Source organism: Perognathus longimembris, chromosome 26, assembly GCF_023159225.1.
Source record: "Perognathus longimembris pacificus isolate PPM17 chromosome 26, ASM2315922v1, whole genome shotgun sequence".
Classification (NCBI taxonomy): Eukaryota; Metazoa; Chordata; class Mammalia; order Rodentia; family Heteromyidae; genus Perognathus; species Perognathus longimembris.
Window position 1 is genome coordinate 10467179 of NC_063186.1, and position 22500 is coordinate 10489678.

The 22500-nt window shown below is 54.3% G+C and overlaps 1 protein-coding gene across 1 annotated transcript in view; it reads right to left on the reverse strand.

The window, feature by feature from the left end:
- Window positions 1-22500, reverse strand: part of Scn5a (sodium voltage-gated channel alpha subunit 5) — a 57696-nt gene that overhangs the window by 28647 nt on the left and 6549 nt on the right. The window contains 18 exon segments of the mRNA XM_048334484.1: window positions 148-209; window positions 1461-1500; window positions 1502-1711; window positions 1713-1760; window positions 1762-1845; window positions 2514-2678; window positions 2680-2694; window positions 4337-4429; window positions 4431-4535; window positions 5126-5267; window positions 6845-6885; window positions 6887-6909; window positions 7351-7444; window positions 7446-7490; window positions 7492-7583; window positions 11271-11362; window positions 17450-17578; window positions 18193-18282. Coding sequence (XP_048190441.1) covers window positions 148-209; window positions 1461-1500; window positions 1502-1711; window positions 1713-1760; window positions 1762-1845; window positions 2514-2678; window positions 2680-2694; window positions 4337-4429; window positions 4431-4535; window positions 5126-5267; window positions 6845-6885; window positions 6887-6909; window positions 7351-7444; window positions 7446-7490; window positions 7492-7583; window positions 11271-11362; window positions 17450-17578; window positions 18193-18282 — 1570 coding nt within the window.

Below are 22500 nucleotides of genomic sequence, written 5' to 3' on the forward strand. Positions count from 1 at the left end.
GGAGGAGTCAGAGACTCGAGAGATAAACCTGCTAGACGTAGGAAAGGGGGTGTCCATGTCTGGTAGCCCAGACACCCCATTTTTTTTCGCAGGTGATGGGTCCAGAGGGACCCACCCAGATGGCTCTGCCCACCGTGGGCATCAGACTTTCTCACCTTTATGCTCTTTTCCAGAGGAGAAGGGCTGGGGAGTGGGGGTGTCCAAGGCACCTCAGAACACACAAGAGTATTCAGTCATACCAGCCACAGACAATGATAATGACTTGAGCACAGAGGAATGTCTTGAGTTCAACACTGGGTCTCTTAGTCCTCACAGTGACCCGCTGATGTATTAATGCTAATGTATGGGGTGTGTGTGTTGTGTGTGTGTGTGTGTGAACTCTGGGGCCTCCTGGTTTGTGTTTAGCTTTTCTTCTCGGAAGGTAGTCTTCCCCCTCCTTTTTGTTGGCTGGTTAATTAGAGTTAAGAGTTGCATGGGTTTTTTTTATCCATGCTTCCAACCCACCCCACCCAACAGACTGCCCTCAGTCTGGTCCTTGACAGCTGATTGGATGACTGATAATCAGCATTATGTTTTAAATACACCAGGGTAGTTGCATGCTGGTGGTTCACCGCCTGTCATCCTAGCTACTCAGGAGGCTGAGATCCAAGGATCGTGGTTTGAAGCCAGCCCAGACAGGAAAGTCTGGTGAGACTTTTATCTCCAAATTAACTCAGCAAATATATATATATATATATATGTAAACATATGCATATATATGTATACATGCATATATATGTATACACACACATATAAGTGTGTGTGTGTGTCTGAATTCCTAGAGGAAGGGAATGTCCCACCCCCCAGGTGATGGGCGTGCCTGAATCCCTGGAGACAGGGGGTGAGCACTTGGCTGATAGGTTACTGAACCTGTCAGTCCAGTGCCTGGGACTGGGAGTTTCCTGTGACCCTGCCCCCTGACCTGACCCTATTTAGGCTGGACCAGCTCAGGCACCGTGACGCCATGCCAAGCTCTCGTCCTGTCTCCCCTGGCTCTTCTCCGCTCACCATGGCGTCCCCTCATCAGCTCTCCATTGGAGCTGAATTGGTTTGTTGGTATGTTTTATTTTATTTTTTCTTTCCTCTTTCCTAACTGTGTTAAGTGTATTTGCTGGCTTCTGGTCTTTGAGACGGCAGTCCCCACCATGCTGTGGCTAGACTTTTTAATAAAGACTCCAAGATTTGATCTCTCAAAATGTGGCTTCTCCAGTTTTCTCGCTGTACAACAGTGGGAGCACCAGCCTCGGACTAGGAAAAAAAAAGCATTGAGGCCACACTTCTCCTTCCTTTGACCTTTGCCCCCTGCCCCCCCCCCATTGCCATAGAAACATCCTTTCTGGAGGGAGAAGAGTTTGGACCTGGTACTCTAGTCCAAGCTCAAGGTGACCAGGATGCTCTCATGGCGGGGGGGATGGTCTTACCGTGTCCGGGGGGTCTCTCCAGGACGGCGGGACGCAGGAGGGCGGCTCCCTGGGGAGGTGGCTTCCCCATCCCCCGTCCCCAGCAAGGAGACCACGCCATTGCAGTCCACGGTGCTGTTCCGTTTGCCGTTGAGCGCGGTGGCCCGGAGCTGAGGCACCGCCAGCCCCGGGCTGTGGCGGCTGGTACCACCGGGCCGGCGGAGGGGCCAGGGGACCAGCAGGGACGTGCGGTGGCTTTCGCTGTCGCCCGCCCGTGCTGTTCTCATCGTCAGCGAAGTCTGTCTCGGAGCCCAGGTCTCGCACTCCGGAAGGTGAAGATGCTACCCCGGCTGGAGCGTGGCTTCACCGACATCCGGCTGAGGCCTTGGGAGAGGCCCAAGTGATTCTGCGGCGGGGGGGGGGGGGGGGGGGGGGACGAGGATGTTGAGGAGGGTGAACCCCACAACGGCCTGCCCCGAGCCCAGGCCGGACCGGCGGGATGGTGGCCTCATCTCAACTTCTCAGAGGATGGAAGGTTTCCCTTGTTTGTTTATTCTATTCAGCCCAGGCGGCTGGTGGCTCACGCCCCGCCTTGCCATCCCAGCGACTCAGGAGGCTGAGATCTAGAGGATCACAGTTCAAAGCCAGCCCGGGGCAGGAACGTCTGTGAGACTCTGATCGCCAGTGGGCCACTGGAAAACCAGGAGCGGCGCGGTGGCTCACGCGGGGTTAGAGCGCCGGCCTTGAGCAAAAGAAGCTCAGGGACAGCGCCCAGGCCCTGAGTTCGAGTCCCACAAACTGACAATAAATGAATAAATGAAATAAAAAAATCAACAATAGAATGAATTAAGAAATAAAGGTGGTCAGGAAGAGGCAGGGATTTCATGGCATGGAAGACAAGCCAGGCCTGGGACAGACCCTGGCATTGACTCAGATGGACATCTCCTTGGGCTCCTTCCTACCAATCACTGCCCAGATTCCAGGGGTGTTGTAACATGCACCCCAACCCACCCACTGAGCCCGGAACCACAGGATCTGGGGAGAGGGAGGGAATGTGACCCCAGAGGGCCTTACTGTGGCTCGGGGACCATCTTCAGACTCGGATTTGGGGAACCTGTCATCCCCACATTCTTCTGTCCCTGAAGACAACCGTTTCCTCCGCCTGCTTCTTCTCTCACGGTGGCTCGCTGGGGCCACGGCAGACACCTCCACAGAACTGCGGGACGCAGAGTCCATGCCGGTGGATGGTGAGGGCCTGGAAAAGAGGAGATGAAGTGTGTGTGGGGTGGTGTGTGTGTGTGTGTGTGTGTGTGTGTATGTGTGTGTGTGTGGTGTTGCCATCCAGAAGTTTCCATAGGCCAAGCACTCGGGGTGATGTCAGCAGACCCAACCCAACATGAAGACATCTTGGGTGGGGTCAGGTTTAGGGTGCGTGGAGGGAGATGCAGAGGCTGGAGGGGAGAGAGAGGGAGGGACAGGGGGAGAGGCAGGGGCTGAGAGCTCAAGGGCCCAAGGAAGCTTCTAGAAGGTCAGAAATGACATGCGATGGGGATGGTGACACTGGTGGCTACAAATGGCCTCAACGGGGTCCATGTGCACCGTGTTAACAAAACAAACCCACACAGAGATCTAGGGGACTTGACGGGGAGAGGGGAGGGAGAGGGAAACTGAGGAAGAGGAAAGGAAAGGGTCGCATCGACCAAGAAGTGCCCCCCTCATAACCAGAACTACGGAATTGCAAAGCCTTTGGTACAACGACTTAAGAAGAACAGTAATAACAATAGGCAAGTATATAATATACTATTTTTTAATAGCATATACTATATGTATGATGGTAGAATATATTATAATTATATACTACACATTATATAATATGTTACATAATATATGCTATAAAACAATATATTATGAAACACTATAGTATATTACATGTATACAATAATTAGTGTATATAAAATATATATCGTATGCAAATATAATCATAAAAATAATGTGAAGTATAAATAAAAGATACAAATGTAATTTATAATATGTATAATAGATTACTGTAAACTATCATAAAATTTTACCTATATAACATGAGAATAATATATTACATAATATAATGATGTAATATATAAACACAAGATATCATATGAATATAATCATAACTAATACAAATTACATAAACTATAAATAGTATAGACATGCAAATATACTTCAGACGCTATAAATTGTATATATCTATAATCATATAAAATATATTACACGTCATTAATATTATATGATAATATATTATCTTATTATAAATATTATATAATATGTATTACAATATAGCATATGCATGTGACATATTATATTGTCCAACAATGTATATTATATAATTATAAAATATAATATTACAGACTATAAACATGGGCTATAATACGACAGATGGTCAATAATACGTCACAGTATACGTTACGTTGTATTATTAGTGGATGTTGTGCAATAGTTGGTTAGATTGTTAGATTTTACGTGATGATATATGTTGGGGGGGGGCGGCCTGCGACAATGGCTGGTTTTCTAGCAGCCTCCATCTGGGGGTGGGTCGGGGGGTGGGGACGGTAGTGTGGGAAGGACAGCAGCCAGGTCAGATGGTAGATGTTTTGTTTGTTTGTTTGTTTGTTGCTAGCTCAGGACTCGGCCTTTCTTTGCTACCTCACCAGAAAGCATGGCTTGGCCAGAATGGACCATGTTCATGGATCCTGACACCAGTTCCCTAAGTGTGTCCAATGTTCAAGGCCCGGGGGGGGTGGGACTTCCTCCCACACCGTCCTCATTTCCTCCCTCCAGCACTTACCATGGCCACTGGAAATACCCAGCATGCCTCGCTCGCTCTGGCCCGCCGCCACCCGCTGGCTGCCCTCCTCACCCACCTCCTGCTCCTTCTTCAGCAGCTCCATGGCCTCCTGGAAGCGCTTCTCCTTCTCCTCCGTCTCGGCGATGGTGGCCTGGTTTTGCTCTTCGTTAGGCCATGGCCACCACAGCCAAGATGAGATTCACCAGGTAGAAGGAGCCCAGGAAGATGACGAGCATGAAGAAGATCATGTAGATCTTCCCCGCCGATCTCAGCGTCTACAGGGGGCAAAGCAGAAGGAGGCTTTTCCCCTTGCTCTCAGAACCCTAATAAGGTCCATCGTAAGGCCTCCAGACAGCAGTTACTGGGCTGGGAAGATGGCCTAGTGGTAGAGTGCTCGCCTTGTATACATGAAGCCCTGGGTTCGATTCCTCAGCACCGCATATACAAAAATAGCTGGAAGTATTGGAAGTGATGCTGTGGCTCAAGTGGTAGAGTGCTAGCCTTGAGCAAAAAGGAGCCAGGGACAGTGCTCAGGCCCTGAGTTCAAACCCCAGGACTGCCTTTTTTATTTAGTTTTATTTTTTTGTGCCTGTCCTAAGGCTTGAACTCACATTTTCGTGCCTGGGGGGCTGGCCTCGAACCACAAACCTCCAGATCTCAGCCTCCCGAGTGGCTGGGAGGACAGGCATGAGCCACTAGCTCCCGATTGGGCCTTGGCCTTGGTTCCATCCACCCCTCACGGAGGTGGGGACCTGTTACAGCCACTAGTGTCTGGGTCCCTGAGTGTCACCCCCGCCCCCCCCGCCTCCCCCCCCACACACCCCGAGTCCTCTGGAGTTCCCCAGCTGGTCTTGCATCCACGCACCTGCTGGTAGAGACGCTCCCAGCAATCTTGCGTCATGAGGCGGAAGAGGGCGAGGAAGGCCCAGGCGAAGGAGTCGAAGCTGGTGTAGCCGTGATCGGGGTTCTCGCCGGCCTTCAGGCACCGGTAGCCCTCAGGACTTGTCCTGAGGACAGACAGACAGACAGTACATCCTGTGTTTGCATGTTGTAGTCCTGGGGGTTTGAACTCAGCCCCCCAGCTTCTTTTGCTCACGGCTGGCACTCTACATTTGAGCCACAGCGCCACTTCCGGCTGTTTGTGGTTCTTCATTGGAGATAAGAGTCTCGAGGATTTCTCCTGCCCCGGGCTGGCTTTGAACCACGGATCCTCCAGATCTCAGCGTCCTGAGTAGCTGGATGCCGGAGTTTGCCTGCCCTGTTGTGCCCTGTCACCCTGGATGCCGCTGTCCCCAATCAGCTGCTGTCTGGGTGGATGGCCTGCCTCAGTGTCCTTGCCTTGTCCACCCCACGGGGGTGTTGATCAAAGCCTGGGCCCCCAGTGGTGATGGCTTGGAGTAACAGCGGGTGCCCAGGACCGAGGCAGTGCCCATAGGTTGGAGAATTGAGTGTGTGTGTGTGTGTGTGTGTGACATGAGCGTGAAAGAGACAGAGACAGAGGAGGAGGAGGAGGATGAGGAGGAGGAGGAGGAGGAGGAGGAAGAGGAAGAGGAGGAGGAAAGAGGAGAAGGAGGAGGAAGAGGAAGAGGAAGTGAGAGGAGGAGGAGGAGGAAGAGGGAGGAGGAGGAGGAGGAGGAGGAAGAGGAGGAGGAGGAGGAAGAGGAGGAGGAAGAGGAGGAGGAAGAGGAGGAGGAGGAGGAAGAGGAGGAGGAGAAGGAGGAAGAGGAGGAGGGGGAGGAGGGGGAGGAGGAAGAGGAGGAGGAGGAGGAGGGGGAGGAGGAAGAGGAGGAGGAGGAAGAGGAGGAGGAGGAGGAGGAGGGGGAGGAGGAGGAGGAAGAGGAGGAGGAAGAGGAAGAGGAGGAGGAAGAGGAAGAGGAGGAGGAAGAGGAGGAGGAGGAAGAGGAGGAAGAGGAGGAGGAGGAGGAGGGGGAGGAAGAGGAGGAGGAGGAGGAGGGGGGAGGAGGAAGAGGAGGAGGAGGAGGAAGAAGAGGAGGAGGAGGAGGAGGAAGAAGAGGAGAAGGAGGAGAAGGAAGAGGAGGAGGGGGAGGAGGAGGAGGAGGAGGAGGAGGAGGGAGATGACTAGGGAAGGGGGTGAGAAGAGGAAGATGAGGACTGAAGAGGGAAGAGATGGGAGGAGAGGAAAGAAGAGTGGAGAAGGGGAGAGGCAGGGAGAAGAGGGGGTGGGGGGGAAAGGAGGGGAGAAAAGAGGGAGGAGAGGGGAGAGGAAGAAAAGGGAGGGGAGGGAGAGGAGGGAGAGAGGGGCAGATGAGAGGAACTGAAGGGAGGAGAGAGGGGGCAGGAAGGGAAGGAAGGGGGAGGGGAGGGGAACTATGTGGAAGGGAGGAGAGATAGGAAAGGAGGAAGGGAGGAGGGGAGGGGGGGGAGAGAGGGAGGGGAGGGGGGACACTCAGCAGGTGGAAGGAACCCCCAAATTTGGGGTGGTGGGGTTCTGCAAGGCATCCTGGGTAAAAGATCTTCAGCCATTTTTGGGCTGTATAGGTTTCTCCTCTCTCCTCTCTCTCTTTCTCCTCTCTCTCTCTCTCTGGAGGGGTGTCCCCCCGCACGGTGGTGGGGTGTCACTTACCCGGCATCGGAGCTGTTCCCACACAACAGTACATCCGAGGTTGCCATTCTTGAGCAGGTAGTTGTCTGCGAGAGAAACACAGGATGAGCCGGGGGGCCCGTGGGACCCCAGCTTCATTGGGGGGGGGGGTTCACAACCAGTATTGGGGGGGGGGAGGGTAGAAATCCTCTTAACAAACAGCCTTCACCCCAGACAACTTCACTGCGCCCTGGGCTGCCCTCCTGCTCTCTTGGTAGAGTGTGTGTGTGGTGTGTGTGTGTGTGTGCGTGTGTGTGTGTGTGCGTGTGGTGGTGCGTGTGGTGTGTGTGTGTGTGTGTGTGTCCGTCCTGGGTCTTGAACTCATAGCTGAGCACTGTCCCTGAGCCTTTCTTTGTGCCCTCAAGCCTGGTGCTCTACCACTTGAACCACCCCTCCACTTCCGGCTTTGGGCTGGCTCCCTGGGAGGTCATGAGTCTCCCCCAGACCTGGGTTCAGATCCCACCCCGCCCCCCCTTCCCCCGCCACACCTGGGCTGTTGAGGTAGAGGTCCAGTGACGGCCACACCTGGCCCTGGGCCTCCACGGAGCCGTTGGTGTCGTTGAGCAGCGTGAAGTTGCGCACCGCACTTGTGCCTCAGGTTCCCCATGAAGAGCTGCAGGCCGATGAGCGGCGAACACGCTCAGGCAGAACACCGTGAGCACCATCACGTCCGCCAGCTTCTTCACCGACTGGATCAGCGCCCCCACGATGGTCTTCAGGCCTGCGAGGGGCGGGATGGGCCCCCCCCCACCCGGGGTCAGCCAGGGTCTGGGGGTCAGCCCCGAACCTGTGCCTGCCCGGTGCCTGCCCTCCCCAGCAAAGGCCTCTCTCTCCTTCCTTCCTTCCTTCCCTCCTTCCTTCTTCCTTCCTTCCTTCCCTTCCTTCTTCCTTCCTTTCTTCCTTCCTTCCTCCTTCCTTCCTTTCCTCCCTCCTTTCCTTCCTCCCTCACCCCCTTCCTCCCTCCCTCCTCTTCCTTTCCTTCCTTCCTCCCTCCCCCTTCCCCTCTCCCTCCCTCCTTCCCTCCTCTTCCTTTTCCTTCCTTCCTTCCTCTCTCCCTCCCTTTCTTTTCCTTCCATCCTTCTTTTCCTTCCTCCTTCCTTCTTCTTTTCCTTCCTCCAGTTCCTTTCCTCCCTTTCTCCCTTCTTCTTTTCCTTCTTCCTTCCCTCTTCCCCTTTTCCTTCCTTCCTTCTTTTCATTCCTCTATTTCTTTTCCTTCTTCTTTCCTCCTCCCTGTCTTCCTCTTTCTTTTCCTTCATCCCTTTTGTTTCCTTTTTCCTTCCTTCCATTACTGCCCTCCTTTCTCCCTTCTTTCCTTGCTTCCTTCCTCTCTCTTTTCCTTCCTTCCTTCTTTCCTTCCTTCCTTCCCTTCCCTCCCCTCCTTCCCTCTTCCTCCCTCCCTTCCTCCCTCCCTCCCTTCCTCCCTCCCTTCCTTCCTTCCTTCCTTCCTTCCTTCCTTCCTTCCTTCCTTCCCTTCCTCCTTCCTCCCTTTCCCTTCCCTCCCTCCCCCTCCCTCCCCCCTTCCTCCCTTCCCTTCCCTTTCCCTTCCCCCTCCCTCCCTCCCTCCCCCCTTCCTCCCTCCCTCCTGTTTTTCTCTCTCTGCCTGGGCTTTGCTTCTTAGCTTTGCCTTTTCTCTTTCTCCTCAAGGCTGGCCCCCCTCTCCCCCTTGAGCCACAGCTCCTCTCCAGTCCAGCTTGTTGCTGGTTCACTGGGAACGAGCCTCGTGGATGCTCTCCCTTCCCCGCGCTGACTTTGAACCGGGATCCTCGGGTCTCAGCCTCCTTCTGGGGAGTTAAGAGGACGGGTGCGAGCCGGCCCCCGCTGTGTTCTCGAGAACTCATTCTTCAGTGTGTCCCAAGCTAGGCCTGGCCCATTGCAGCCTGGGTCCCTCAGCTGAGATGAGGAGATGCTAGGGGCCTTTCCTGACACCCCACGGCCAGTAACGGCTCTTTTGGGGGACACAGAGATTTCACTTATTTGGGGGGGGGGACTCAGGATCTGAGACCAGGGCTTGCGGGGGGGGGGGGGGTGGGGATGGCTGATGGAATCCTAAGGATCTGCTCAGGCTCCAGCCCCTTAGAAGAGCGGTTCAAAGCCAGGGAAAGAGTTGACATTTCCTTTTTCTTTCCCCCACCTTGCTCCACGACTTGGGGAACTTGAACTTGGGGCCCTGAGGCTTTGGCTCAGTGGCTTAAGCACTGGCTGCCCAGGGAGCCCCGCCCCCCACCCACCCGGCCCCGCCCTCACCCCGCCCACTGTCCCCAAACACAGGCCGTGATTGGTTAGTTGCACGCCCCACACCCCCCTACACACCCCTCACACACACACAACACACAACACACCCCACCCTCAGCTCCCCGCCGAAAGCCAGCAGCAGCAAGACAGGTTGAGGGACAGACAGTCAGTGTGGGGGTACACAGCTCAGCTCTACCCTCGCCCGGCCCGGCTAACAGGAGCATCTGCAGGATGCCCAGCAAGAGGAGCCGGCAGAGATGGGGATGGGGCATGAAGGGACCCCCCCTCCAAGCAGAGGTCTCCCCAACACAGTGCCACCGCCATGTCTGCCCAATGAGGAGGAGGGGGGGGGAGAACGCAGGTACTAGGCTCTCTCTCTCTAGGCAAATCTTCCTGGCAGATGTTGGCTGCTGCCTGAGCGATGTGTGTGTGTGTGTGTGTGTGTGTTCGAAGCCTGGTAAACACCAAGAGGAATGGCTGGGGGGGGAGGGGGGTTGGCTGCCTCAGTTTCCAGCTTGGGGCAGGAGGCTGGACTCATTTGTATGTGTGTGTGTGGGGGGGGAAGGCCTGGGGGTTCCAGCCAGCACCCAATGAGGTTGACTTTGAATACCAATAATTTGGGGCGTGGGGGGGGGTGTGCTCCTCTGAATCTGAATTTCTCACGGGAGCTCAGAGGAGGTCTCCTGACAGCCCTGGGGTCCCTGTAGACCTGGGGGAACAGCCCTCCCCCCAACCCCTACCTCCACTCCAGCTTTGTACATTAATTCGGGAGTGGATTTACCAAATCCTGCCAATTCCGGCCTGACTCAGAGCAGCGACAGGCAAACGTGTCTTTAAAAACAAACAAACAAACATGTCTACTCTAGTTCTTTATTTGATTTCCTGTACAGGGAATGAGGGTTGAACTCAGGGGCCCGGGCGCTGTCCCTGAGTTTTTATGCTCAAGGCTGGGAGCTCTACCACTTGAGCCACAGCGCCACATCTGGCTTTTGTGGCGATTCGCTGGCCTGAACAGCAATCCTCTAGATCTCAGCTTCCCTCCCCAGGAGCTAGGATGCCAGGCATTGAGTCACCGCCACGCAGCGTGTGAATGTTGGTGGTGCCTTGAGAGGAAGCTTCTAGAAGCTTCTAGAAGCCCAGAGGAGCCAGGGCTGAAATCACGGGCACCAGGCTTCTGAGAACTTTTCCTGGACCGTACAGGGAATGGGTTAGCAGGCCCAGCTGCCCACATGTGCCAGGGAAGATTTCTACCCTGCGACTACCATGCACGGCTCGCTAAACCTCTACCTCTCTCCATGCAGCAAAGGCCGTTAGCCTGCCAAGGCCTGAGGGTGCCTGTCCACAGGATCCAGTTTAGGGGGTCACCAACTGGGGGACCCAGGCTCTGGCTGCACCCATGTGCCCCCCCCCCCCCCCGGAAGGGACACGTTGAAGCTCCAGAGAGGTGGCCAGAGGTTTTCCTCGTATTGTCGTGCCAGTAGGCATATCGGGATTAGAACTCAGGGCTTTGTGCTCCTGCTGGACTTAGCACTCTACCACTTGAGCCACAACCTCACTTTCCTTTTTTTTTTTTTTAAATGGATTGATTGGAGTTAAAACAATCTCATGGATTTTTTTTTTTTTTTCCTGGCAAGGCTGGTTTGGAACCACGATCCTCCTATTTCAGCCCGCCGAGTAGCTAGGATGACAGGCGTGAACCTACCAGCACCTGGCTGAATTTTAGGTGTCTTTTCTTGGATGGGTTCCCCCTTCAACAAACCTTTATTTTTGGTTCCTCTGATTAGAGGGGGGCTCCTCTTGTAGAAGCAACTGGTAGGGCCCCAGATTTTTGCTAAGCATGTAATAGAGAATTCAGGAGTTTTTTTTTTTTTTTGTGTGTGTGTGTGGGGGGGATTTAGTGTTTGGTGCAGACTCCACCAAAGAAGTTTATAGACAGTGAGGTTAGCTAGGTTCTTTTTGAGGCTCCAAGTGGGGTGCGGGGGCCATGGGACACCCTGAGTTCTACAAAGCAAAGAAAACAAAAATGGTATTCTGGTGACAGGCACATTCAAAGAGACCTTGTGATGGATTTTCCTTGGTTTCTAGATGTCTGGGTGGTGGGCAGAGAAAACCCACCCAAGACATTATGCTTTCAGCCTTGGCATATTTATTTTTTCTTTCAGATTTTTTTTTTCACCTGAAATGACCGATATAGTTTTCAGGGCCCGAAGAACTCGGAAGGTGCGTAAGGCTGAGACATTACCCAGGTCCACAAATTCAGTTGTGTATCTGTAACAGGGGAAGGGGGGAGGGAGGGGGAGACACGAAATTCACACACAAGACACCACGACAGCACGCCAGTCATGGAAAGAAGACATTCAGAAGAGGAGGAGGAAGAGGAGGAGGAGGAGGAGGAGGAGGAGGAAGAGGAGGAAGGGGGCATGGTGGGGAAGACAGAGGGGGGAGGAAAAATAAAGAATCATTTTGCAGCTGAGATCTGACAGGGAAACCTGAATAGCTTACCTGGAATAACTGAAATAGTTTTTAGAGCCCTCAAGACTCTGAAAGTTCGAAGAGCCGACAAATTGCCTAGCTTTATATTTTCTGATACATACCTGCAGAATTAAATCACAATTATTGGGAATTACAAAGCAGAATCTCAGCCTGCCCTCCCCTCCAGCCCTCTCCCTCGTTCTCCTCGTGCTTGATGGGGTATTAGATTGGAGGATGGTCTGGGCCTTTCTTTGGGCCTTTTTTGTTGGTGGTGGTGGAAGTCCTGGGGCTTGAACTTAGGGCCTGGGTACTGTCCCTAAGGGTTCTTTTCTTTTTGCTCGAGGCTGGCACTCTACCACTTGAACCACATCTCCACTTCCAACTTTTTGGTGGTTTCTTGGAGATAAGAGCCTCAAGGACTTTTCCTGCCTGGGCTGGCTTAGAACCGAGATTCCTCAGATCTCAGCTTCATGAGTAGAGGACATTACAGGTGTGAGCCACAGTGCCTGGCTGGGGTTCTAGTTTGGTTCTGGGGCCTTCTGCCCAGCTGTCATTCATTGGCTTGTGTTTGGCTGCTCCAGCCCAAGGAATCCTGAAGCCCTGTCAGAGATCACCACAGAGGGACGACTGGGAGTCTAAAGACTGCCCATGTGTGCCTTCCCACGCCAGATCTCTCAGTGAGAGGAGTGGACTCCGAGGCCCCAAAGATAGTGTAGGAACCCATTAGAAATAATAATAGTGGGCCAGGAAGGTGGCCTAATGGCAGAGTGCTTGCCTAGCATGCATGAAGCCCTGGGTTCGATTCCTTAGCACCACATACAGAGAAAGAGCTGGAAGTGGCGCTGTGGCTTAAGTGGTAGTGTGCTAGTCTTGAGCAAAAAGAAGCCAAGGACAGTGCCCAGGCCCTGAGTTCAAGCACCAGGACTGGCAGAGAGAGAGAGAGAGAGAGAGAGAGAGAGAGAGAGAGAGAGAGAGAGAGAGAGAGAGAGAGAGAGAGAGAGAGAGAAGAGAATAATACTCATAATGGAGGCCCATAGAGAGCCAGTGAAAAGCAGGTGGGAGGGTTGTGAGTGTCCATCTTTACTTATTCAGGGGCAATGGCCAACCCAGGGGGTGGGAGGAGGAGGAGGAGGAGGAAGAAGAAGAAGGAGGAGGAGGAGGAGGAGGAGGAGGAGGAGGAGGAGGAGGAGGAGGAGGAGGAGGAGGAGGAGGAAGCTTCCCTGCCATGCGCCCACACAATGGTTCATCCTTGGACCCTAGCCTCCTCCAGAGAAGGTTCTGATGGGCACAAGCCTGACCTTGAGGGGTGACCTTGAGCGATGAGGCTCTCTCCTTTGGGCCTGGGCTACGTAGGTCTGACATTGAACAGGCCGAATGTTTTAGGCGGGGGCTCAGTCATCGCAGGAGAATGCCTCCCCACCGGCCGAGGCCGAGCGTGAACCCAGACAGACAGACAGACAGACGGCCACGTAAAGCCGCCGGGGGCCATGTGGCAAATGTCACCTGTGCTATTTAACCAAAGGTCTCAAGCAGCCACGGTGGCTGACATTTAACCAAAGCTCCTATTGTGTTAGACAAGGGTGTGGGGAGGAGGAATCTCAGGGCTCAGGGGGTTGAGGGACATGAGATCCGGGACAGCGCAGGACAGGCCAACGAACCCCTCTCCAGTCTTACAATCTTAGACTTCCAAGTTCCTCTCTGTGCTGCTCAGGGCATCTGAATTCCTCTTGGGGACCTGAGTAACCCCAAGAAAGGGCTCAAGTGTCTCTCAAGGGACATTGTGTGTCCCCCATCCCCACACAAAGCCCAACACACACACGAGAGAGAGAGAGAGAGAGAGAGAGAGAGAGAGAGAGAGAGAGAGAGAGAGAGAGAGAATTCAGCAGACACAGCCATCCTCTTTCTGTGGCAGGCATGGATTCCAGATTATTCTCAGACTCACACTGGCTTGAGATTCTAGCACAGTAAATCAAATCCATCCCATCATCCACGAGGGATGAGAAATCACCTCCCAGGCTGATACCTTCTCAACTTATTTATTTATTTTTTTGGTCAGTCCTGGGGCTTGAACTTGGGGCCTGGACGCTATCCTTGAGCCCTTTGTGCTCAAGACTGGAGCTCTACCACTTTGAGCCACAGCACCACTTTCCGTTTTCTGGTGGTTCACTGGAGATAAGAGTCTCGTGGACTTTCCTGCCCGGGCTGGCTTTGAACTGTGATCCTCCAGATCTCAGGCGGGAGCCACCGGTACCCAACCACCTTCTCAACTTCTGATAGCTAGTCCCTTCTCCTTGTTGGCTGAGATTCCCAGGCCCACTAGACAGCCTCCCTCTAGACTCGATGCTCCTACCCAACTGAGGTTGGGCCTGGAATGTTGAAATGACCAACCTCACAGAAGCCCAATGCTTCCCACTCCCTCCTTGCCCTTCCCTTTGGGGATCTGCACCCCCACTTTCTATTGCTGGTCTCTTGGGGAGGTGTGCATGTGGCCTGAAACACACAACCTCTCCCTTTACTCAGAACATAGTTTTGAGGGCGAGTCTTCTAGCTATGGGGGCCAATGGGTGGGTCAGAGGGAACGAGCCATCCTTGCCTTCCTCTCCCTGCTTGCTGACAAGCTTGGTTGTCTCTGGTCCCTCCTGGAACAAAGCTTGCCTACTCCGTGTATTCTGGGTCTCAGAGCAGACAAGACCTGCCCTCCATTCATGGTTGGCCCCCTCAGAGACTGGTGCTGAGCCCAGAGAAGCCAGGACTCCCTACCCCCACTGCCCCAGGTGAAGGGAGCGGGAGGAGAAATGCATCGATGCTCCTGATAGGCCAAGAGACTGGTGGTTCTGTTTATAAGGAAAGCGATGATAGGCTAGAGAAAGTCTTGGGGGAGGAACCTGGTCCTGGAAGAGGGCATTGTGGGACCTGAGGGATATTTCGGCCTACTCAAAACATGGCTGTCTCCCATGTTGAGAGGCTTAGGCCTCCACCAAGATCCCTGGCGGGGCCTGGCGGGGCAGGAGAGGCACTCTTCCGGCACAAGACCAGCTTTTTTATTTTATTTTTTGAAGGATGGATATGGGTTGAGTAGAATGAGGATGGGCAGAGTTTGGCCCTGTCTCAGGCTGGGAGAAAAAAAATAAATCAACTCTCCAAGCCAATTTCTTTCTCTGCTGCCAGTGACCTGGGGTAGCTGGGTAAGACGCTATAGCCCCGGCTTCAGGAGAAGCAGTGGGTGTTGGGTGCGAATTCTACCCCCAGCGTCGGAGCTGGGGAGAGGGGGAGACTTTAGAGGGTTGAGGAACCCACAAGAAAGGCCAGACAGTGGCTTGGCTTTCTTCCTATTCTGTTCTCTCCCCCCACCCCACCCCACCACTTTTCTTGAGACAAGCAAAGCCCACACTGCTAGTTGAGACTGCACTGAATGGCCCCCTCCCTCCTCCTTGGTCCTCCCTCCCTCCCCTCCAGGTCTGGTTTCCATAACAACCCCAGTAGGTGGGAGGTTGTGCTAACTACCAGGTAATGCCCAGCTGAGGTGGGAGGGGGTGGTGGTGGGCACAGGAAAGAGATCTGACTGGAGGAAGTGAGGGACTGTCAACCAGGTGGGGGTGAATTGGGGAGGGGAGCAGGTGCAAGAGACTGGGAATGTGAGATCTTTCCCATCCATCTCGGAGAGATGGGTTAGTGGTGTTACTCAAACACTGGGCTTTCATCCAAGCGTTACTGCTGGTTCTTTGTATCAGGTAGGTTTTTTTTTGGGGGGGGGGGTTGTTGTTTTTCCACCAGGCAAGTGTTTGGTTCTCCTCTGTGAGCCTCAGTTTCTCTCATCTGTCTAATGGAGGGCAAATAGAGAATTCTAGTATATCTGCCAAATCCAAGGCTCTTGGTGAGCACCCTAGAAGCCCCTGAAACCACAGAGTTATTGTGTTCATCCTAGGAGGTATTTCAGAGGCAGATATTAAAATTCATTGGCTTCCTTCCCTCCCTCCCTCCCTCCCTCCCTCCCCTGTTTGTTTGCTGATCCTGGGGTTTGACCTCAGGGCCTGGGCGCTGTCCCTGAGCTTTTCAGCTTAAGCCTAACACTCTACCCCTGGAACCACAGCTCCACTTGTTTTGGTTGGTTCATTGGGGATAAGAGTCTCACACACTTCCTTGCCCAGGCTGGCTTCAAACCCCAGGATCCTCTAGATCTCAGCCTCCTGAGAAGCTAAGATGACAGACGTGAGCCATCGGTGCCCGCCTCATTGGGTTTTCACATAGCAAAACCATTGGGAGTCAAAGCCAATAAGGGCCCTGGCACAAAGCTGAAATTCCACTGGGGGTGGGGGTGCACCGCATTCAGGGAAGTGGACCTGCGATTTCTTTCTTTGTTGTGCCAGTCTTGGGGCTTGAACACGGGGGCCTAGATGCTATCCCTGAGCGTTCTTTTTTTAGGTGAGCGCGCTCTACCACTTTGAGCCACTGTTCCACTTCCAGTTTTCTGGGGGTTCATCGGAGATGGAAAAAGAGTCTCATGGACTTTCTTGCCTGGTGCTGGCCTCAAACCCGATCCTCTAGACCTTGGCCTCCTGAGTAACTAGGATGACAGGCGTGAGCCACCAGTGCTTCTGAGAGAAGCTTGGAAATGGCAGTGATTATCTGAGCCCGGCAGAAAGGCCCGTCTGCCTGCCTGCCTGCCTGTCTATCTATCTGCCTATTTATCCGTCTACAGGGGTGGTTTCCTCTAGAATCCCCTGTGGATCGGAACTGAACAAGAGAAGCCGGCGAAGGGCCTGGTGTTCCACACAAGGTATCTTCCAGAGACATTTGGGCCATAGACCTTTGGCCTAAGGGCCCATCAATGTCTTCCCTTGCCAGCTAGGTTTGGGCAGATGTGCAAATCCCTTGGGAGATCCCCGTGGCCCATCGGCCTCCAGGCCCCGCCTCCCTCCCCCCTCCCCCCTCCCCCGCCAGCGTTAGGTGGGGCTCCCTCCCATCCCCCAACTCCAACCTCACCGTCCTCCGTCGTCTCCCATCTCCAAGCCCCACGCCACCACCCCTCTCTCCTCTGACAACCCCAGCCCAGGAGTCTCCCCGCTCTCTGCCCGCTGATGATGCTGCTACTTATTGCATGGAGAAAATAGAAGCAATCAAGAAGAAGAGAAATGCGTTCTCTTATCATCAACCCGCCTCCGGCCCCAAACCCCCGTGAAATTCTGCCTTTCCTGGCACTGAAGAAGGTCAAGGCTGTAGGAGCGAGGTTGCTGGGGAAATTCTTCTCTCCCCATTCCCAACCCCACCCCCACCTTCATCACCCAACGTCCCCCTCTCTCCCAGATCATTTCTACCAGCCTCTCTTCTGCGTGTGTGTGTGTGCACGTGCACTCGAGTGCAAGCACCTGTACTGGGATTTGAACTCAGAGCCTCACTCTCTCACTCGGCTTTTTTTTTTTTCCCACTCAAGGCCAGCGCTCTACCACGTTGAGCCACCGCGCTCAACTTCCGGTTTTCTGCTGGTTCATTGGAGATGAAGAGTCTCCTGGACTTTCCTGTCCAGGCTGGCCTTGAACCAGCGTCCTCCACATCTCTGACTCTACCTTCTGACTTTTTGTTTTTGCTTTTGGCTGCCCAGGTTCACTTCGCATCGTGATGATTCCCCCGATCTCTGGACTTGTTTCTCCCTGCCAAGGTTATTAGCCAAGGGCCTCTACCCCCTTTCCTCATCCCAACCAAAGGAACAAAGAAGGCTTCCCTTCCACAATGGGTGCATAGAGGGTTACGGATGATAAGGGCAGGAGGCCCAGAAGAAAGAGGAGGCCCGGGTACTTGAGGCCTTAGACACACAAAGACCGCCCCCCCCCACCCCGTGGCCACCATGGCCCAGCCCAGCATGCTACGCAGAGCCGCCGTACTTACGCCATCACGATGACGCTGAAGTCCAGCCAGTTCCAAGGGTCTCGCAGGAAAGTGAATGCGTGCAGACAGAAGCCCCGTGCCAAGATCTTCACAAGAGATTCGAAGGTGTAGATGGCGGTGAAGGTATACCTGAGCAGAAGCAAGGCTGAGATTGTGGGTCATGTCCCCCGACCCCACCCCCCCACCCCAGATTGCCTGTGTGGTACAAATGCCACACCATGGTCTTCTAGAATGCCCCATGGAAGGGCTAGATGCTGATCAATCCATCTTTCCCCCCACCCGCCTCCTCCTTTTTGTATGTGCTGGTACTGGGACTTGAACTTAAGACCTGGGATCTGTCTCTTTGCTTTTTTTTTTTTTCTTTTTTTCCCCCAGCTTGAGGCTGATGATCTACCACTTGAGCCACAGTTCCACTCCTGGCGTTTGGGGTGGGGGGGAGGGGCAGTCCATTAGAGATAAAAGAGTCTCAAGGATTTTTCTACCCGGGGTTGGCTTTGAACCACGATCCTCCAGATCCCAGATCTCAGCCTCCTGAGTAGCTAGGATGACAGGGGTGAACTTGGATTCTCATGTGCTCGCTCACGTGGCCTTTTCTGCTCAAGACCGGCGCTCTACCACTTGAGCCGTGCCTCCAACCAGGTGACTGGAGTCCTATGGTAGTGGGATGGGAAGGAAGGAAGGGCCGGGGGCAGGGGCAGGGGGGGGGCGGGCCCAGATGGAGGTGAGGCCTTGAAGATACTTACTCGACATACTTGGTCCAGGGCGGAGGGTCGTGCTGCGCCATGAACACGCAGTTGGTGAGGATGGTACACATGATGAGCAAGCTGAAAAGCATGGCGGCAGGATCAAGGAAAGATAATCAGAGGGACTGGCTGGGACCCCACAGCTGCTAACACCACCACCACTAAGGAGATCTGCACCCACATCAGTGGGAAAGGACCCCCCAAAGAGACACACTGGGGTCATGCCCATCCATCCTGAGCCCCTCTACTGGGGGGGGGTGCTATAGGTTTGTGGGTCCGCCCCTCCTCTGATATTTCCTGCTGGGACCTCAACCAGGGGTTCTGTGTGGAGAGATGGAGACCCAGCGTCAGAGGATGTGTGTGTGTGTGTGTGTGTGTGTGCGCGCACGCGCGCGCCCCAATGCTGGGATTTGAACTCAGGGCCTGGGCATTGTCCCTTAGCTTTCTTTTTTTGTGGTGTTGTTGTTCAAGGCTGGTGCTCTACCACTTGAGTCACACCTCCACTTCTGGCTTTTGGGTGGTTGATGGGAGATAAAGAATCTCCTGGACTTTCCTGGCCAGGCTAGGTTTGAACCACAATTCTTAGATCTCCACCTCTTGAGTTGCTAGGATGACAGGCGTGAGCCACCAGAACCTGGCTACAGAGTTCAGGGGACAGATCGTTGGTGCCAGTCCTGGGATTTGAACTCAAGGCCTGAATGCTGTCCCTGAGCTTCTCTTCACCCTTCAAGGCTAGCGTGCTACCACTTTGAGCCACAGCACCGTTCCTGGTTTTCTGGTGGTTTCATTGAAGATAACAGTCTCGTGGACTTTCTTGCCCAGGCTGGCTTTGAACTGTGATCCTCAGATCTCCAGCCTCCTGAGTAGCTGGGAGGACAGGCTAACCTCCTTACTCTGCCCACTCGAGGCTGGTCAAAGCTGCTGGATCCCCTCCCAACCTTCCCTCCCCTCTGCCAGATTCAGAGAAAGGAGCCTGGCGGGGCAGATCTTGGGCTTGGAGGGTGGGGAGGAGAAGAGGAGGAGGCGGGGGGGGGGGGGGACGGACGGAAATGGACTGAGCCCTTCCCGGGTCCCCAGAGGAGCGACTGCACCTCCCACTGTCTACAGCCCCCCCCTTCCTCCCGTGGCTGGTAACACCACACCCCCAGACGGCTCCCACAGGTGGCCTGGCAGCTGCGGTTAATTAAGCTCCGGGGACGGAACCGGCTCTTTCTCCCCAGCACACAGCTCCATTCGCCAAATGCCAGAGAAGCTGGTACTGTCTGACACCCCAGACATGGCCGGGCCTAACACTCCTTGATTTCCCTGTCTGGAAGAGACAGAGGAGTGAGGCTTCAGGAGGTTAAACCACAACTGGGCGCTGGTGGCTCACGCCTGTCATCCCAGCTACTCGGGAGGCTGAGATCTAGAGGATGGCGGTTCAAAGCCAGCCAGGGCGGGGAACGTCTTGTCTCTCCCAAGGAGCCAGTAAACAAAGGAACCGTGTGCATGTCCTTCCTGCCTCGATTTCTCCTTCCAGATTGGCTCGGTCCCCGGTTACCAGGCCTCGGGAAGCCGCTGACTTTTTCTCCCTGGCCACTCGCCACTAGCTACTAAGGAGACTTGAGGTAGGAGGATCAGGGTTCGAAGCCAGCCCGGGCAAACGATTCTGTGAGATTCTTATCGTCCATGAACCACCACCTAAAAAAAATAAATAAATAAAAAAGCCAGAAATGGGGAGCCGTGGCTCAATTGGTAGAACACCGATGGGGAGCAAAAAAAAAAAAAAAAGCTAAGGGACAGCACCCAGGCCCTGAGTTCAAACTCCAGTCCCCCCACCTCTCAGACACACACACACACACACACACGCACACACACACACACGCGCACACACATACAAAATAGATGACTCCAGATAGGAAGATGACAGTCCTGAGTCACCACTGTTCCCTGGGTCCAGGGTCCTCACTCCTAATGGCCCTCCCCCCACCCCACCCCCATTCCTACGTGAGGAGATGGGGATTGTTGGGGCCAGTCTCCAATTTCCTGCCTCAACCCCCTCCCCCGGGGGGGGGGGTCGGCTGTGCGAGTCACGTGACTTCAGCCCTCACCAGGCCTCTGCTACCCATGGTGGGGGGGGGGGGCAGAGATGACAACAGAACAAAGAGAAGGCTTCCATTCAAGCGCAGGAGAGACTTGCCAGACATTGCTCATGGGGGGGGGGGGGTGCGTCATCCAAGCTACTCAGGAGGCTGAGAGCTGGAGGATCCTGGTTCAAAGCCAGCCAGGGCAGGAAAGTCTGTGAGACTCCCATCTCCAATGAAACCACCAGAAAACCGGAAGTGGCATCTGTGGCTCAAAAGTGGTAGAGCGCCAGCCTTGAGCCTAAGAGCTTAAGGACAGCGCCCAGGCTTCTGAGTTCAAGCCCCAGGACTGGCAATAAGATGACACTAAAATTGTCAAAAGGCAAAGCTTGATTGAGACTAAGTCGCCTGGTCTTGGAAGGCAGAGGAGCCCAGCCAGGCTCTGAAATGTCTAGAAAGTGGGAGGTTTTGTTGGGACCAGGCAGGAAGGCTTTGTGTTCAGGGGGGTGTTCACAGACAGGGTGAGCAGCAACCAATCAGGCGAGGTCTCTATAAAGCCACGCCCCCCCCCACCATGCTAGGTTTTGTTTGGTGCCAGGTGGTACTGAGGCCTGAGCCCAGGTTCTTGCACTCTTGCTTATTAGCTTTTTCTGCCCAAGGCTGGTGCTTGAGCCATACCTCCACGTCCAGCTTTTTTGCTGGCAACCTGGAGAGAAGGGTCTCACCCATGTTTCCTTCCTGAGCTGGCTTTGTTCTGTTTTTGTTGCCAGTCCTGGGGCTTGAACTCAGGGCCTGAGCGCTGTCCCTGGCTTCTTTTTGCTCAAGGGTAGCCACTCTGCCACTTGAACCACAGCGCCACTTCTGGCCGTTTTCTGTATATGTGGTGCTGGGGAATCGAACCCAGGGCTTCATGTCTACTAGGCGAGCACTCTTGCCACTAGGCCATATCCCCAGCCCCTCTGAGCTGGCTTTGAACTGCGATCCTCAGATCTCAGCCTGAGTAGTTAGGATGACAGGCAGTGAGCCCCCAGTGGCCCAGCAAGGGTGTAAGTGTTTTGGGGGGGGGGGTGTCGATTTGCAGATGGTCAGCTAAACAGGAACCTGGACATGGACTCAGGGTCTGGTGTTGGCCACGCGCTGGGGGCCCGTGGGGGACCTGGGATGCTATGGCGAGTCACACAGCTTACAGACTCAATGGCAGTATGAAGGACATGGCGCATGCGTGCGCACCGACACACCAATGCACACCCTGACAAGGCCTGAGTGTGGAATCAGAGGGGACAGACGGCTGTCTGACCTCACTCTAAGCCACGACGAGGTCTGGAAAAAAAAACCGGAACCCAGATAGACGGTGCTTGCAGCTGTCTGCCGGGTTCCTCTGCTTCAGTGTTGAACATCCGCTCACCGCCATGTTGCCTAAGCCAAGCCTTAGGGTTGGAGGCTGGGTGGGTTTTACGGTGCCATCCGCGTTAGGGGCCTTCGATCTGCCTTTTCCTCTCTGCTCTTACGCGTCCGTAGGCCAGGCCCTGGGTGGCGGCGGCTCCCACCTGTCATCCTGGCTGCTCGGGAGGCTGAGATCCGGAGGACGGTGGTTCAAAGCCAGCTCCGGAAGGGAAAGCAATGAGCCGATGGGAGAGAAGGAGGGAGGAGGGAGATGGGCCAGGCTTGTTTTGCGCATGCCTGGGACTCTGATCGCCTGCTCCGAGCGGGTAAATACGTGGGAGGATTTGTGAATCGATCCAGGGTGCCCAGAAAGGCAAAATTCCTTCTTGACATCCATGGGGTAAGGGTGGGTAAGGGGGGGATCTTTCTAAATGAGACTGCCGTGGAGGCTTGGGGTTCACTTGATTTATTTAATCCTAGCGGGGAAGATTTTTCTGCTGAGTTATAACAAAAAAACTGCCTCTTAAAAAAATAAAATAAGGGCTGGGGATATAGCCTAGTGGCAAGAGTGCCTGCCTCGGATACACGAGGCCCTAGGTTCAATTCCCCAGCACCACATATACAGAAAACGGCCAGAAGCGGCGCTGTGGCTCAAGTGGCAGAGTGCTAGCCTTGAGCGGGAAGAAGCCAGGGACAGTGCTCAGGCCCTGAGTCCAAGGCCCAGGACTGGCCAAAAAAAATAAATAAATAAAATAAAATTAGTTGGATACGCCTGTATTTGCGTTTTCAGCCATTTCCCAGGAAGGTACTACTGCAAGCTCCGAACCAAGAGCCAACCCAAATGGGATGATGGCGGCTTGGC